Source organism: Esox lucius, chromosome 17, assembly GCF_011004845.1.
Source record: "Esox lucius isolate fEsoLuc1 chromosome 17, fEsoLuc1.pri, whole genome shotgun sequence".
NCBI classification, from domain to species: domain Eukaryota; kingdom Metazoa; phylum Chordata; class Actinopteri; order Esociformes; family Esocidae; genus Esox; species Esox lucius.
In genome coordinates, this window is record NC_047585.1 from 42,252,063 (window position 1) to 42,269,303 (window position 17,241).

Consider the following 17,241-nt stretch of genomic DNA (forward strand, 5'->3'; position numbering starts at 1 on the left):
TGCGGTAGTCAAACAGCGCTGTGTGTTCGCAAAAGGTTGGTTCCATCTTGGTTTGTATGCTTTCGTTTTAGCCCAACTTTAGAATTTTGTTCCAATATAAAGAATGTATGTAATCAAGTGTGTAAGATCATGGACAAACTCTAGCATTCTGGTATACGTGAGCAAAACGTCCCAGATCAGACATTATCTACCCCTTACGTTTAAGTGCCTTGCGCAACACAGGCAAAACAAAGTGTTCACCTTGTCGGTTCAGGGATTAGAAACAAATAACAAACAAATAATAACACCTGATAAGGCCCTACGGGTGTGTAGCAACTGGAGCACCACCACCTATGCATAAAACCCAGCTACATCGGTGTTCATTGATTCCTAAGTGTCAAAGGCTTAACAAAACTGACACATAAAGGGACTGCACACAGGTTGCCGCAGTGGCGCACATCGTCGCAACAATGTTAAGGAGCAGGCCTCTGTCCGAAATACAACGCTGCCACAGGGGGAGACCCTTCAGTTTAACTCTCAAAACCAGGGTAGCCAACTGCTGGGTAGGAACACGTGCAGATTTATCAGGGCAACGGGAGCACAAACTGGGGCCAGGCATGTGCATGACAAACTACAAATATTGCAGAAGATCAACCCACCAACGAGACAGGCCCGGGCGCAGTTGGCGAAAGAAATCATATAAACACAGACGACCCAGAACTGCAGAAGCATGTTCTAAATCAAACACACCTGTAGAGCGCTGAATCAGCGAACACCAGTGTAGCTGGGTATTTTATAGCTTGGAAGGTGGTCCTCCCAGCTGCTACACACCTGTAGGGCCTTATTAGGCATGATTGTATTAATTTCCATAGATGTGCATTACGCATGCGTGTCCCCATTGTGGCACCACTGTGACCTCCCAGATGGAGCCACTGGCTATCTGCCTGCCCTGGGACAAGTCTTCAGCAGATGGATTTTAAATACCTTAACTGATCTAATGATCCTTTTGCAATAGATAACTTTTTAGCCAGGCCAGCTATTTGATTTGAAATACAGATTCGTTTTGTTTCTAAGTGACCCTGTCATTAGCAGGGGTGGAAGCCAGAAAAAGGAACCAGCTGGATTGGACCATTCAATATCACAATGTGCCCCGGACTGAACCCTGTTTTTATTAAAAAATATGACACCCCAATCGATGTGCCAGCCAAGGCCTGGAGAAAACACATCCATCAGGGTTTTTTTTTACAGGATACTGGAACAATTTTTGTGATCAACATAATTAACTATTAAAGGACATTGTCAAGGAGGGACATATCAAGGAGAAAGGTGAGGATTGCAGCAGTAGTGGTCACAAGTGAGGTAGCGAAGAGAGAATTCATTCGGAGGGAGGAACAGTACCTGACACAGAATTTAACAAACGTTTTTAACTCCAATCAAGAGGCTAGGGAGAAATAGCAGCTGGGGAGTCAAATGTTCAAGCAACTCTCTAAAGAAGGTTTTGCAGCTGTGATGGCCTGTGGAACGAAGGCACATCTGCTTCTGAGGTCATAGAACCAACCTCTTCTATCTTTAAGGGAGTTATGACAAAAAATAAAAATAGACACAAAATAAAAATCATGAAGGCATTTTAATGGCTGACTACCAATTTAGTCATGAACTCAAAGGACGATTTCTGGAGAAAAAAAACCCAAATTTTGATGCATTGTCTGAAGTTAATACATTTGTTACATTTGTTTTGTCATCTTATTCTCCTGTTATGTTTGAATCATCATTCATAGCGGAGGTTAAATGTATTTACCTTGCATTTAAAGTGTAAGTATCAAGTTTACCCTCCGATTCTTTTTCTTGTTAACCCTTCACTTGTGCACCAAATATTTGTGTAATTACACCAAGATAGCCTGGACACATTTTCAGTGGGAGGCGAGTGAAGCCGAGCAGTCATAACATAGCAAAGGAGGTGGGCTTATGTTAGGAAACACCTACTCCAAAATACTCAGTTACTCAATTCGCGATGCACTCCTAAATAATCTATTTTTTAATCAACTTTGGCAAAGGGCAAAGGTGAAGTGTGAAAAGAGTAGAATCTATACGTAACATCCCACTTTACGGAACAGAGACAATGATCAGGTTTTAACTGCCCGGCCTATTAACATCCAGAGGGACACCTGGCTTATCCATGAGTAATTAAATTACTGGTATGCGTGCACCATAACGATGCAAGCATAGAATTAAGACTAGATTAGAAATCTACCACAGCAAGCACATAGAGAGCAGGAATCTATTTCCATTATATGATGTCGTTGTAGAAGTAGTAGGTGGTTTGCCCCCCCCAACAAGTCCTCCGTGTCAACAGATGGCAGTGTTGACAACAAATAAACACGACACGAGCTACTACTAAAAACCACCGAAGAACGAGCCAAATCGGCCATTGTGTGGCGAAGCTCTAACGGCAGGTGGCCTGAATACCTTACTGGAGGGCATCAAGCAAATCGAAAATAAAATACCGACGATAGTTTTGGAAACCCTCATGTTGAAGGTAGGAGTAAAATGCTGATTACAATGAACTACCTCGTGTTCGTTCGTGATTAACTGAAACCAGTTGGCTTTCAACCGTTAATCTCACGTTCCCTAGTTCAGTTAGCTACAGTAGCTACCCATCATGGCGTCCTGTGTTGCGTTAACATTAGGTATTCGTTAGCATCGTGCATAGTTAGCTATGACACGATTTACTAGGCCTACACCGATGTTTAATTCATTCAGCTGCCGTGAAGTATCAAATTATGTGTGCGTAAAACAAAACATCTGTTTTCCATGTGTATTTACCGGGCGATTTATCTAAACCTGTGAGTTTAGTAGTGTTGGAGGAAACTGATTTTTCGCTTTTTTTATTCTAGCCAGTAAGTAGTGTTGCTACATCATGTTCTTTAGTTTGGCATTCAGTGTTGTATTGTAGTATGTTGGACGATGGCTAACATGCAATTCCCCACTGGGCGCGTCGCGTGCGCGAGCGCTGCAAAATAATTGTAAACTTCCAAGTTACTCAGTGGTTCTATCTACGTAGCTCGCGCGCGTCAAGGAGAGTCTGCGATGTCCAGCGCTCAAATATAACTTGGTTCTATTTGTGACACTGGACGCACTGCAAGTCCCACTCATTGGTTGACCCCAACCGGGGACACTAAAATATAAACGAATAAGAATTAGGCAAAGTTATTTAGAAACCATATTGGTTTCCCTTATCTGTGGTTTTAGTCATTCTAGTAAAGAAATACATTGTTGTATGCCTCCAAGTCAACATTCTGCTGAAGATCCATTAACGCTTACATTTATTTTGCCTTAACGTACTCTCGTCAACTTGGCGTGCCTTTCGAATCTCCTCATTGGTTTTCACAACCAGCATATTTCCGGTTTCTTGTTATCAACGCAAACGTGAGTGCTGGAGATGGACGAGGAAATAATAATTTTGGAATTTGTCGAAATACAATTATATATGATCCGGCCTCAAAATACTACAAGGATCCAGCAAAAAAAGATTACATGAAAGCAACTGGTTAGTAGTATTTATAGCCTACTATGGGATAAGAGTAGGGTTGCCACTTATGTCTGATAAAAAAACCTGGACATTGCGATGACCTGACCTACCGCTTTGCTCACAAGTGAAAATGTCCATTAGACATAAGACCCACAAGACAAAATTGGCCTTTGTGCAGTAAGATTGTCCATAGTCGTGACTCGTTAATATTTTAAACATCTCAAGTATTCTCACACTTATCTTAATTAACTTATAGCTTACCTGATTGCTTAGATACTGGTGCTTGTGCTTGCTTTTGCTTCCCCTTTGCTAAAGAAATAGACTCTGATGTTTCTTCGTTTTAGCATGGTCATCCAAAGCAGTTTTGCCTTCATGTTTAACCAGAATTTTAACTGAGCACACGGAGCAGGTAGCATATAGTGGATCGCCTGGTGTTGGCTTTAGCCATGTAGAGTAATTGTCATTTTTCATCCAGTCATTATTAAAGTAGGTCGATCGTTTCATTTTCTTTTTTACTGGCTTGTCAGTCTTTGTGAACACGCTGTCATCTTCGTCCTCCGTCTCGCCACCCATGTTAACACTAAAAAAAACGTAAAATATTCTTCACTGCTTCAATTTGCCGCCTGTAGTAACTGGCTAGCTGCCAAGAAGACAGACGCACTAGATGACGTAGCCTACGTCACACGACACACCCATCCCAGAGCCAATGATAACGCATTCTACATACACACGAGACACCGACCACTCTGTGCACAATGCATAGGCTATTTCAAGTGTGAAAATAGTGAACTGAACATACACATTCACGTAGCCTTTCGAAAACCGGGACATTCAGTGTCCCGGGAGAGTGGATACATTTCCTGGGACATGTTATTAAAAACAAGGACAATCCCGGTAAAACCGGGACAGGTGGCAACCCTAGATAGTGGCTGCCTCATATGTTCACACAGGTATTGTTAATAGCTGGCTTTTAGCTAAGAGCATAGGTGTCCTCTAGCTTTTCATTTCAATGCCATCAATTATTAGCCTACTACTGGTAACAGTTAATACTGTATAACATGCATTTACGTAGGTTTTACCTGTGTTCGTAATCCCGATTTTGGAGTAGGAATCAGTTTCTACTTGCACAATGGGGGGAAAAAGGTGCAAAACCCATTGGCCCCTCCACAAAACACTTGGTTCAGAGTTTTTGATATTTAAATTGGTGGGAAAAAATTGCTTGTGCGCGTCCAGTTGGGAATGCATGTAATGTAAAGTGTAAACAGGATGTAGCTGTCGCTAAGGCATGGCCATGACTGAAGATCTTCTCACCAATGCTCATTTTGATATGGTGTCAGTTACTATAATCTTAAAGACTAGTAAGAAACGTTAACTTCCCTTGACCAGTGGCTTGGTTTCCATTTGTAGCTAAGAAGAGTAAATCTAGCAAGTCAGTTTACTGACTAAGGTAAGTATTGTTCATAAGAGGATTTCCTGGCGTGTGCCCAATGCAGTGGCCATTAGGGAGGGTAACCAACTCTGAGGTCTCCAGCCATTTCTAGTGTGAGAGAAACTTCAAATAGAAAAATATATATTTTCTCTGTCCTGCAACTTTGTCAGATCCTAAATCTACATGCAAAATATTGTCACAGTATTGCTGAATACATGTTGCTGATTTTCTAGTCAGTTTTAGAATGCGTATTCAATCCTGGTATACAGGACAGTTGTATGTCTTTGTGACCGATACAACGCCCCTAATCCAGAATAACAGGCTACCAAATCGTTACATTTTGATGGCGATAAACACAGACATTTATGGAGTTTATCCTGCTTATTTCAGTTCTCATCAAGCAAGTAGTCGTGGGTTTCATGTTTTGGTTGCTGCATACGTCACCCAGGCGTTCGTTTGATTATTTCTATGTTTTGGGGCTCTATTCAATCACTGTACAAACTGGTACTGACCTTCTCTTGTCTGAACTGACCATATATATTCACACATTGGACAAATGCTTGACTTGCACAATCAACATAAGCGTCCATTTACTGGTAGTAATGACAGGTTTTTGTTTCCATGTACATGTTTTATTAGTGTATGCTTTCTCCTGTTTTATTTGCACCATTTGTGGCCCAGTCATTGGTTCGATATGTCCTATATATATATATATATACAAATCTAACCAAACAATCATTTGGATTGCGTCTGTAGTAACCAAAATATAGGAAATCATAATAAACATGTAAATCTAAACAAAGTTTGAATGTTTTATAATGGTGGAATATGCTGGATAAGCACCTCTGTTCTGCTCATTACCTTGAAGGAATGAACCCTGTGAAGGAACTCTGCTGTACTCTTCCTGTTGTCTTCCATTATTTCCTTGGTAATATACAGAGTGTTGGTTTTTATCCCTTAAATGTACTGTTTTTGTCCTTCTGGGTGAAGTTTAGGCTAATAACTATAGAACCACTCACATTCTGTTGTATTGATGACAAAATACGTTCAGTTTTTCATCATTTTAGACTATACAGCCTAACGTTTTTTAAGGTAGGGTTTCAGATGTTATCTGAAAATGGGTGTCTGTCCTTTTTGTGAACTTCTACTTTTGTGGGTTGACAGATTGTTTTGGTATGTAATTATTTGTTCCTCAGTTTTCTCTAACTGCTAGTGGATGACCAGAAAATTTGGAATTTAGTCGAGTTGGACGGAGTTTCTTGGACAGAAAGTATGTGGGCAATTTGATGAGGCCAACCAAAAGTACCTGCATTCCATTTAAATGCTGTAAAATCCCAGGTTTTTACCATTTCCCATCCATGAAAATGGTAGGAGCTCCCTGGAGTCCATGTTTACACCTGCACTCAATGCCAATGGTTTTACAGTACGTGTTTATTAAGTATATAAGTTTATTTTTGGCCTTACTCCAGGTCAGATGCTCTATAGATATTTAGTTCTAGGAGCAGAACCTTGATGAATGAAATTTCATAGGTCTGCGCATTTGTTTGGATTTATAGTCATTGGCCATGTATAAATGACTTACAATTTTCAGCTGTGATGTAGAACGTCTTTGCTATATTTATTTTCGAAGTGTCAATCTGTGAAAGATTTTTCAAGTAAAATTTGAAATGTTTCGTTCATTTCAACAATTAATGAACTCAAAGGTATTCTTTGTTTTAGCCCATCCATATGATGTCCACAGTATTTTTACATTTTGGTTCTACCGTGTTTAGCCTGCATGATGGACAGTAATACACCCCCCCCCCCCAGTACGAAGCTTACCTACTAGTTTTAAAATTTAGTTTCTGGGGCAAAGTTTTTTTTATATATTTGTTTAAATCAAACCTTAATTTAATCATCATAAATGTAAAAAAGAGAGCTTTTTTTTTTGTGACTAAACTTGGTGCCACCCATTTCATGACAGTTAAAATTAATGCATATTTCTTTTCTGTGCTCCAATAACAAAGGTGCATTGCCAAATATAACACACTAGCCAAGTAATAATTTATTGTGAGTTATCTATCCCGACATTAATTACAAATTAAACAATGTCAGTGCAGACATGGGGATAGAAAATGTAGCCTTCTAATATTTAACAAATTCTAGCCTTAATCGTGTCAACTGCTATGGATTAAAGCTTGCTGAAAATTAACTGATGCGTCATAGGGTGAGGAATGACTCGTGTCCGGATTTCGTTGGAATCTGTTTTCCATAGGTGAACCCTAAGCCTATTTGCAGCTCTGCTTTGCTGAAACATTTCATCCATTGGATTTCTCTTCTCTTTTTCCTTTGTTCCTACGCTGATATGTTTAGGACCTTGGATAACAACTTCCGAGCACACGTGAAATTGAACATTACACCCCCTGCCCCCCCCTGACATTTTTTTAATCAACGAAAGGGACACCACTTGGGATCTAGCCTAGTAGCGCCATGTCTCACAGAAGCCGCAGCGGATCGCCGTCTGGCTCTGTTCGCTCGTGCACCAACAGCCAAAATCCCCGCGATTTGGAGAGGAGGATTTTTGTGGGGAATTTGCCTACATCGCTCATGGACAAGAAGGATATGGAGAATCTGTTCAGTGGCTATGGGAAGATTCATGGTTAGTACTTACGCTATCTACTAGGAAGAATACACATTTTCATCCTCAATTTTTGAGCATCATTCGTCTTTAGAATTTTAAGTCAAATGAAGAAATGTATGCAGACTTTGTCTTTGTAATGTTTTGGGTTACAATGCAGTAGCCTAAATCAACTGACCCAAAGGAAATTAGTGCCAAATTAAATTGCGGATTGTGGCCATAAATCAGGGGTGTCAGTCTCTTCTCGTTCTGGGGGCTGTATTCAGTCCATCGCTTAATTTTATTTACTTAGCGAAAGTGCCGTATCCATCGTTTGTGAATGTCTATGATTTTTTGTGTATATTAGCAAGCTAGATAACGCCTGAATAAGTGTAGATCGATGTCTACGCTCTCAATTTGGGTTTACTCGTTACAAAGTACATTTAACACTACCTGTGGAATGTTTTGACCTACTCCTGACACCCCAGAGTTAAAACATTTTGTTTTGTAACCTTGAACATAATTCTGAATATTTTTTTTGTTGCTATTTGAGTGCTTGTTGTGGGTATAGAAATTCACCACTCCCTTTCAAAATGTTCACCTTTTGTTGCCTCACAGCCTGAAATGAAATCACAATGTATTTTTCCAGCTTTATTTGCACGCTGAAATCCACAATATCCAAGTGAAAATAAAATTCTAAAACCTCTTGAAATTCATTACATTTCAACTTGTAAAATATCCTAATTGGATGAATGAATACTCCCCTGAGTTAATGCTTGGTGGAACCACCTTTTGCTTGAATTACAGCCTTTAATCTCTCTGAAAGTCTGCTAACTTTGCGCCCCTAGACTTTGCCATATTTAACCATTCTTCCTTGCAGAATTGTTCAAGCTCAGTCAAATTGCGTGGTGATTGCTTATGGACTGCACTCAAGTCATTGCACTGATTCTTGATGGGATTTAGGTCGGGGCGGCGACTGGGCCACTCAAGGATATTCATCTTGTCCTACCGCCACTGTTTGGTTGCCTTGGGTCCATGTCTTCTCACTTTCAAATTTCTGGCAGAGGTCTAAAGCTTCTCAAGAATCTGACTGCGATTTGCACTGTCCATCCAGTCCCTGCTGAAGAGAAACACCCCACACAACAGGATGCTTCCACTGCCATGCTTTGCTGTAAGTATGGTGGTCTTTGGGTGGAACGATGTAATTCGTTTTGGTCTGACTGCGTTTGGCGTTCAGGCAAGAACGTTTCCGTTGGGTCCCATCTGACCACAGCACATTTTGCGACTTGGCCTCCGAATCTACATTGTGCTTTTTGGTAAAGCTCGAACGAGGCTTGCCATTTGTTTTTTGACTAGTGTTGTTTTTCTTTTTCTTGCCATCCTTCCATTGAGGCCTGATTTGTGTAGCGCTTGTGATATTGTTGGAAATTTGCCATAAAAGCCTGCACCTCCTTCCAAGCTGCTATTGGGTTCTTTGTAGTCTTTCTGATTTGTCTGATCCTTGTCTGGTTGTCCAGTTTGGAGAGACGGCCTGATCTATGCCCGGTCTGGGTGGTGCCATATGCCATTCCACTTGGTCATGATGGTCTTAGCTGTGCTCCAAGGGATAGATTAAGCCTTTGAAATTGTTTTATATCCATCCCTTTCACAACATGATCTTTTGAAAGTGCATTTCCACCCCTAGTGGGTTCTTTGCTTTGAATTGCACAACTTGGCAGTGGAGTCCAGTGAACTGCTTTTTTATTGTGTACTAATCAGAGTAGAATTGCTCACAGATTGAAGACAATTCTCTTGATTTTTGTCATCTGGAAGGTGGTTGGTTTTATCTCAGCAAGTTTACAATTGCAGTTCTAATGGGAGGGGTGGGGTGTTCACTTATCCAAATTGGGTATTTTAGTTTTTATTCCATTTGGGTATTGTGGTCACTGCTTGTAAATGAGAGGATTCCAGCTGTAAGGAAGCAAAACAAGTACCTTATGGAAGGGTTTGGTGACATCCCATACCCACTGTAGCTTCCCGTATACTACCTCTTAAAAACTACAGCTTTGATATTTCAAGAAATGATTAAAAGTAAAGCAAAAACCGTCTCCTGAGTATTTCTTAACGAATATGAAAAACAACAAACATGTTCCTCTTTCCAGCCCTGTCCTTGTTCCATGGGTACGGATTTGTGCAGTTTGAACGCGTTGAGGACGCAGAGGCTGCGAAGGCGGGACACAATGGTCGCCTTTATAAAGGGTATAAAATAGGTAAGAGTTCCCTGTGCGAGACCTGACTGTCCGGCTAACAGTCTTAAAGACGAGAGAAACCATTCAGTCAATGCAGAGAACCTGGTATGATATGAAACTCATTGCAGATCATTTGAATAACTTGTGGAGTAACATCCTTTTTGGCCACTGGCAAGGACAAGAATGTCCAGTTCAACTGCAGATTTCTTACCTCTGCTGGTTTTCTTGGTTGAAAAGTTTGGCATGTTTTGTAATTGCTTGTGGAGTGCCGCGAAGCAGCTGTGTTAGTATTCTCTAGAACACGCTGCACTGGCCAATCAATACACATGGTGAGGCTAGCCAATTGAAACGCATGCTGCGCTAATAATCTGTGGCGCAGGCCACATCAGGATTAAATGTTGGACAACTAAAATGTTGGCTCCTTTGTTGGAGCAATATTCTTAATACTCAGGAATTTGTTTTAACTAGCCAGCCATATTCTTGTCCGAGTTTAGTAATGAACAAGTCACAATTTAGAATTTTTAAGTTATCTTGCATTACAATGCAAGTGTAACATCAGTGTGTAATCCTTCATTTTACCATTGATGTTTACATAACATTATAGCCCAACATTTGAAGTGAAACAAAATAAATTCTTAAAACTTGAAACTGTTATGTCTGTGTAACGAAGGATATTTTTTGAACAGATATTTGTTGCTGTTTTGATCCGACTTCACAATTTTTAAGAATGGAAGCCCAAGTGATTTGTTTGCCGTCAGTGAAATATTAATGTTCTCACTGACTGTTCGATCATTTGAACTTTGCAGCTCAACATTATTTTAGTAGCTGAGCCTGTGCATACTGCAGGGTCCTGTAATTCTTTCGTCCAAAGGAATTGATCCTCTGCAAAAGCCCCATTCAGCGTTTTATGCAATTTTACAAGGGAGGCCTTGTAAAGAACTTGGAACGTATCGCCTTCTCGTCCAATTTTGCTTTTTTGTACAGTTTGGATTTTCATGCTTGGAAATCTTGATCAAAATTTGATGGATCGAGAAAGTAATCGCGGGGTTACATTTCATGGCACAAAAAAACCCTTTCGCTTCATTGAGTAAATAACTGTAATTGTCATGTTGAACGTTTTGATTGGTTTATTTTCAGCTATAAATATGGCAGCGGAGCGACAACGACAGAATAAAGCTCAATCCCGGCCGAGCCCTCCAAGAAGGTAAAGTAACCCTAAGGGGCTGTGAAGAAATGACAACGTTTCAGCTTCTCTGGTAAAATAATTTTTCTTAAGTAATTTGCCTCAAAACAAATTGGCAAACAAAACCGCTTGGTTAAAGTTTCTCAGCGTTCTGCTCAGTGGAAAAGTATCTAAAAAGTTGAAATAAAAAAATATTCTGAATTTAGTTGTCTCAAGGTGTCTGTTTCATAATTTTCAGTTTTCTTAATGGCTGATATATTAAAATCTATTAGGAAAAATGCCTCGTTCTTTTCAAAGGCGGAAGAAAAAGTAGCATAATATCACTGGTGCCTGCGTTGCCTTGTTTCATTGGACCAATGAACAGGCTCAAACACTACCCACGCCATGCCTCAACGACGCAATCAGCTCGCGCTCAGCTGTGTTGTTAGAAGCATGGTAATAAACCGTTAATGCACTTGGGAATGCAATGGGAATTACAGGGCCTTTTGGTGTGGATAAGCCCTTAATAGATGTTGCCAGGTCTGCGTCTGCTAAGTTTATCATTGGGAAAACGTTTGACTTGTATGCTAAATCGTTATAGCCAATCTCTTTCTGGCTTTGTATCACGCTTGCGCTACTCATCGCGTAATTTAATTGGTTTTCGTTCGTATCTCAGCTTAATTTCAGTCTAGTTTGCTTGTTTCTGAGAAAGTTAAATAGGTTGAAATTTTCATTGAACAAAATTTTATTAGACAATAAAGAATATTATTTAAATGTGTGGTAATTCTTTTTGTCTCGTGTTTCCTGTTGTTATGCACGCTGATATTTATTGTTGATTGCTAGGGGAGACTTCTCGCGATTTCTTAAACAGGCCAAAGGCAGGTTCTGACGTGGGACATGTTATTTTTAAATATCAGATCACTTCAAATTTACAAACCTGATGTCTGAAAGGGCTATGATACGTTTTAATATTTTGAGCTCTCTGGATGTATTTTATGGAAAAGACCTGTATTTTATGGAAAAGCTTTCCAGTGCAGAGAAGCCTCTTCTGCGACTTGCAGTCGTTGCGTTCAAACCTCCCCGCCCATCGGTCTCTTGTGATAAATGTCAGTTGGTGTTTTCCAACAGTGTCTATGGAAACCAATGACAAGGCAAGTCATTATTTGTGGAGCCCTTGAAAGGGTAATTTTCCTCCTTATTCATTGCGATTACGGAGTATTGAATAAATTCTATTGGCTGACTACTTCTCACATGACAAAGATGTTAAACTAACCACATCTTTACCTGCAATTTTCCGCTAAGGCTTTTCTTTTTGTTCTTCCAGAGAGCCGTACATTGGTTACGGGGACGGCAGGGAGCCCCGGCCTCGCTCTCGCTCGCCTGCGCACGGGCGCGACTCCCGTGACCACCGGGCTAGCCGAGAGCACTCGCGGGAGTCCGGTCGTGAGCCTCGGCCAAGTCACCCTAGGGATCATCACGATCCACGAGACCCCGGCTATGACCGCTACCGCTCCTCTGAGGGCAGGGAGAAGGATCCCAGGGGTGAACCTCGTGGAGAGCCGGCCTTCAGGTGACCACCGCACGGGCACAGTGCCACCCGGCGGAGCCTTTTCTGATTACACCGTTGACGTGATTTCCGCATTGCAGTTTTTGACCGACAGTGGTTTGTGGTTGTCTTACAGAGGGGAGGGTTATGATCGGTATTACCGTGGGGGTGCCGAGGAGCACCACCGCAAGAAGGAAGACCCATACAGAGACCCGTACAGGGATCCATGGAATGGCCGACGAGAACCAGAAGGTAAAGGTAGTAACATTCTACTCTAAAACACATACCCGTAGTTTTGGCTCTGTTCTATCTTGATCCCTGACTGCTAACATGCTCTGCTTTTTCTGGAATAGTTTTTAAGTACTCTGAGCTAGTACATGAAATGTGTATGTCTGTGTTTGTTGTTTGGCTGTTTTCTGTTGTGGTTGCACTGGGTTTAATTGTATTTTTTTATTCCCGAGTCCCTTACTCCGGTGAAGATAAATGGTCTTAGTTTGCAAGTTGTCGTCTCTGCGCCAATTACCCTCAGTCGTGCTGGATGCTGAAGTCTTGTGTCTTTCAGAGGACCGTGTGCGGTTAGAGGAGCGGCGCCGAAACGAGCTGTACCGGCAATACTACGAGGAAGTCCAGCGGCAGTATGACCGGGAGCGCCCTGTCGACTGCTCGGTCATCGTCGTCAACAAGGCGCAGAAGTAAGTATTTACAATTAACCCTTCGCGCGCAACTTCACCTGTGTTTGCGTTTTATTGGAAGACTGTGCTTCCACTAGAGCAGGGGTGTCCGACATGTTGCCAGGGTGACTTCCTTCAGAACCGGTTGTGCTCCCTTCGCTCACAGCTCAATTCTGGCACGGGGGAATTCCAACCGGTTTCTGGATGTTTCTGTAAACGTGAGCGGTGCCCTGTGGGATTTGATTGCCGTCGTGGTGTCCTGTCAGTGGCGTCTGCTTTACCTGCTCTGCCCTTGCTGTAGGGAGTATGCTGAGACGGTGGGGCGGAAGGTGCGCGACCTGGGGATGGTGGTGGACCTGATCTTCCTCAACACCGAGGTCTCGCTGACCCAGGCACTGGAGGACGTGGGCCGTGCGCGCACACCCTTCGCCATCATCATCACTCAGCAGCACCAGGTCCACCGCTCCTGCACCGTCAACATCCTCTTCGGCACGCCCCAAGGTAGGACTGGTACCGGTGGAGGTTTTCCCTCATGCTTTTTGGTCGAATGGATACTTCAGTATTTTCTTTTATACTTCCCCAAAGTCAGATGAACTCGTGGATCCATTTTATGTGCAGTTTGAAGGATGTTGCCAACTTGCACCATGACTCAAGGTCCCATCTACTAGCATGCAGGGAGGTTCCACAGATGTCTTAGAGCAGACGCTAGTTGGCCGGTTCCTTCCGACTGGATGTAAGAATGGCACCCGAAAGTGCATTTGTGCTAATCTCTATTAACCATTGGACGCGTACGGTCACACCTGTGTGATCAGGCCAGAGTGGTCCCTGAAGCGTACCATCACATTGGTGTGATTAGAACGTCATGTTTAGAACGCACCATTAGCATGCCTAGCTACAAGTAACGTAACAATGGGTGGTAAAACCGTGCTATTATTTACTCACATTTAGCTCAAACAGTGTTTATAACTTTATTTCCAGATAGTATTGTCTTGAAACAATTACAATGATATTAACCAGGTAGAAAGCATTCAAATCGGGACAAGAAGTGTTACTTACGTACCAACAGACAGCCAACACTAATACACAAAAATCGAATATTAGCAACTACTACCGATCAAAACCATTGCAAAAACTTTCTAGAAGTTACGTTACACGTTGTATACATTTTATATAGTTTATTTGTTTTCACTGCAATAAATTACTGGTCACGATTTGTTAGCTAGCGGGTTGCTGATGTTTGCTAGCGGTTAGCTGACGTTTTCTAGCTAGCTACAGTTATAAATCAACCAACTTTTGCAGATCTTAGAATTTGAGTCAACGAGAGAAGCTTGCAAGTGTTGTGTAGTGTTCCTTACCTAGCAAGGTGACTGTTCAAATGCTGGCGTGAGTTCAAATGCTGCAGAGTACTGAAGTCACTAGCAAAAAAACTCACGCTGGGGGGTTGGTAAGGAATATTTGAAACTTACGCGTGAAAAGGTTAAGAGCCTCATTCCCAGGGTCCTGAATTTTCCCTGTAGAAGTATGTGGTCTGTACGCCAACTTTGTGATTTTCTTTTCTTGACCCTCATTCAAAATTGTCCGCACCTTGGGGTCATGTTTTAAGGTAGTAATTAGTTGCAAAAGAGACTGGTCTTTCCCTTTGTCAGAATGCCTTCTTTTTTGGATCCAGGTGATTGGGCTTTTAGTGACTTCTCAGGCTGGTTAAAAGTCTAGCTATAGACATTGCATGCTCTGCAATTTGCCTGGGTGTCTAGCTAATATACTTGTTTTGTGTACCCTAATTTGTCACTTTAATTATTCAATTGAGCCGAAGAGTCCTTGCCAACCAATTCTTGGACAGAGTTGTGAACTCGATATACATCAACAAGAAGAAACCCGTGCTTGTCACTTTCTGCAGTAGTCGTGGCCCTATATCTTACAGCTAATGTATTTTCTCTTTAACGTTCAGAGCATCGCAACATGCCCATGGAGGACGCCATGGTCCTCGTGGCTCTCAACTACGACTCCTTTAAGGTGGAGCATCGTGAGAAGGAGCGTGAGGAAATCGCTCAGAAGGCTGCCAAGATGGCTGACGATGTGTTGATGAGGGAACACGAGAGGGAGGGCCACCCAGTCACCCTACTGCCTGCCATTACTCTGCTGTCTGAGTGCCGGTCAGTCTGTCTTCTCATGTCCATTTCACTGTTAAACGGCCCTTCCCCTTTGTCTTTTCTCCAAACCTGTTTTCCTTGGAGGTTGTTGTACATGACTATGGTATTCTCTAAGTGTGTGTTGAACAAAATAAGATTTCTGTCTTTCATATCTCAGGTACTTGACTCCAGAGGAGATGGACAGTCTTATAGAGTATTTGAGGGTCAAGAAAGAACGAATTGTACGAGCCGACCCTCTTGCAGGTAAGGTGTCGTCGACGTTGCCCTGAACTCTGCTTCGCCGCTACACGACGCTTTTGCAGCCTTGAGGTGAACTGATCGTTTCCTCCCTCTGAAACAGTGCATCCTACCGTGACGGCTGGCGTCCATGAGACCCCCCCCCAGATGCCTTCTACTGCCCACGCGCCGCCTCCACACGGCGCCCACATGGGCATGCCCCCAACGCAGAACCCCAATGCCGCCGCGAACCACCAGCAGGAGCTGCAGGCCAAGATCCTCAGCCTGTTTAACAGTGGCGCCGGAGCGTCTGCCTCCGCCTCCAGCTCCTCCATGGCGCCTCAGGCCTATGGCTCCTCCATGGGCGGCCAGGCCGGGGGCCTCCCGATGTCCTCCGCCTCATCCAACATGGCCACCGCAGTGTCCCAAGTCCCTCGGGCTCCCATGCGCCCCGGCCCGGTGGCCCCCCTCGGCCCGCAGAGTTACGGTTCACCCCCGGGCCGCATGGCTGCTCCCCAGGGCGGGCAGAGGCTGCCCGGTTCAGGTGGGGCCGGCATTAACTTTGACAACCCCAGCGTCCAGAAAGCCCTGGACACGCTCATTCAGAGTGGACCCTCTCTCAACCACCTGGTGAATGCCGGGAGTGCCCCTTCCTCTCGGCCTAGCCAGGGCATGGGTCAGGGCATGGGTCAGGGCATGGGTCAGGGCATGGGTCAGGGCATGGGTCAGGGCATGGGCCAGGGCATGGGCCAGGGCATGGGAATGGGGCAACCTCCCCCCATGTCAATGTATCCCCGTCATTACTGATGATTCCCGCTACGATGCGATTGAGTCGCCGATTTGGCTTCTGTTAAACTGATGTTCCACAATTAAAATGATGTAGACCAGTGCTTCTCAGCTCTCAGCCTGGGGACCAGGAATGCCGCTAGTTCCCTTATTGAGCCTGGTTTTCCCGAGTCTAAATCGGTTTCGGATTTGACTGCCATAATAAAACAAACAGCAGTGCTCAGGGTCCCAAGGCTTGGAATGACAAACCACTGATGTAGACTGTATTTTGGGTTTATTATTTTAATTTTGCATTAGAAAATGTTTTTAAAGATTAGTTTTTATCTATGTATTGTTCCTCGGTTATTAAGATTATTTGAAAGTCAGACTTTTTCAGTTGTAACATTCTTTTTTTCTTTCTGGTTAGTATATTGTTGTAAAAACTTAATTGCATGTCTGAAGATATTAAGGATTCTGATTAACTTGTTTCTCACCCACGATCTTGTTAGGACGATATGGGGTTTATTCATTCCAAAAGTTCTGTTGCAAAATCTCTTCCAGTGGAAGGAAATGAGATTTTAAGGGAATCTGTCACGGAAACAATGTTTTTTTGCAACGTAATTGGCGGAACAAATGCTCCTCAAATGTTGGCCTGTGACAGTTCTACACAGCAAAACTTTTTTACAACTTTGTGTGATTGTAAATACTAGCAGTGCTCCTAAAATAAACGTTTCAATGTGACTTGGCTGTTGCATAGTCCTTGCAGTTTCACCAAAGCCAAGAATGATCTGTTATCCGATTGCAAGTTATCACAGAGGTGAGGTGGATGGAGGGAAAACTTAAATTTGTTCGCGTTAAGCAGTAAACTAAAAAAAAAAGCAGTTTTTTTGTATGGGGCTCAGTTTAGGACAAATTAAATGCTATTTAATGTGAGGCTTAATTGAACTACTGCAAACAGTAATTGTGATTT

At 42.7% G+C, this 17,241-nt stretch overlaps 1 protein-coding gene across 6 annotated transcripts; it reads left to right on the forward strand.

Annotated features, from left to right (window-relative positions):
- The first annotated feature begins 2,383 nt into the window (after positions 1–2,383).
- ncoa5 (nuclear receptor coactivator 5) lies at positions 2,384–17,012 on the forward strand. Of its 6 annotated transcripts, none has more exons than XM_010880721.5 (11): positions 2,386–2,515; positions 7,290–7,575; positions 9,675–9,782; positions 10,899–10,965; positions 12,248–12,493; positions 12,606–12,727; positions 13,032–13,161; positions 13,442–13,641; positions 15,089–15,293; positions 15,448–15,533; positions 15,631–17,012. In XM_010880721.5, exons 2-11 carry the CDS (start codon positions 7,407–7,409, stop codon positions 16,311–16,313), a joined length of 2,016 nt encoding a protein of 671 aa, XP_010879023.3. In that variant the 5' UTR covers positions 2,386–2,515; positions 7,290–7,406; the 3' UTR covers positions 16,314–17,012. The 6 variants fall into 6 exon arrangements, with proteins under 6 accessions (XP_019911269.3, XP_010879023.3, XP_010879022.3 ...); XM_010880720.5 differs by having other exon boundaries at positions 2,387–2,515; positions 13,439–13,641; XM_010880723.5 differs by having other exon boundaries at positions 2,388–2,515; positions 12,606–12,721.
- The last annotated feature ends 229 nt before the right edge of the window (positions 17,013–17,241 follow it).

Excerpts from the sequence above, each read along its gene's own strand:
- ncoa5 (XM_010880720.5), top strand. The coding sequence starts at position 7,407 with ATGTCTCACAGAAGCCGCAGCGGATCGCCGTCTGGCTCTGTTCGCTCG. Across the intron at positions 9,783-10,898 it reads TTATAAAGGGTATAAAATAG|CTATAAATATGGCAGCGGAG; the intron begins GTAAGAGTTCCC and ends GTTTATTTTCAG. Across the intron at positions 15,534-15,630 it reads ACGAGCCGACCCTCTTGCAG|TGCATCCTACCGTGACGGCT; the intron begins GTAAGGTGTCGT and ends CCTCTGAAACAG.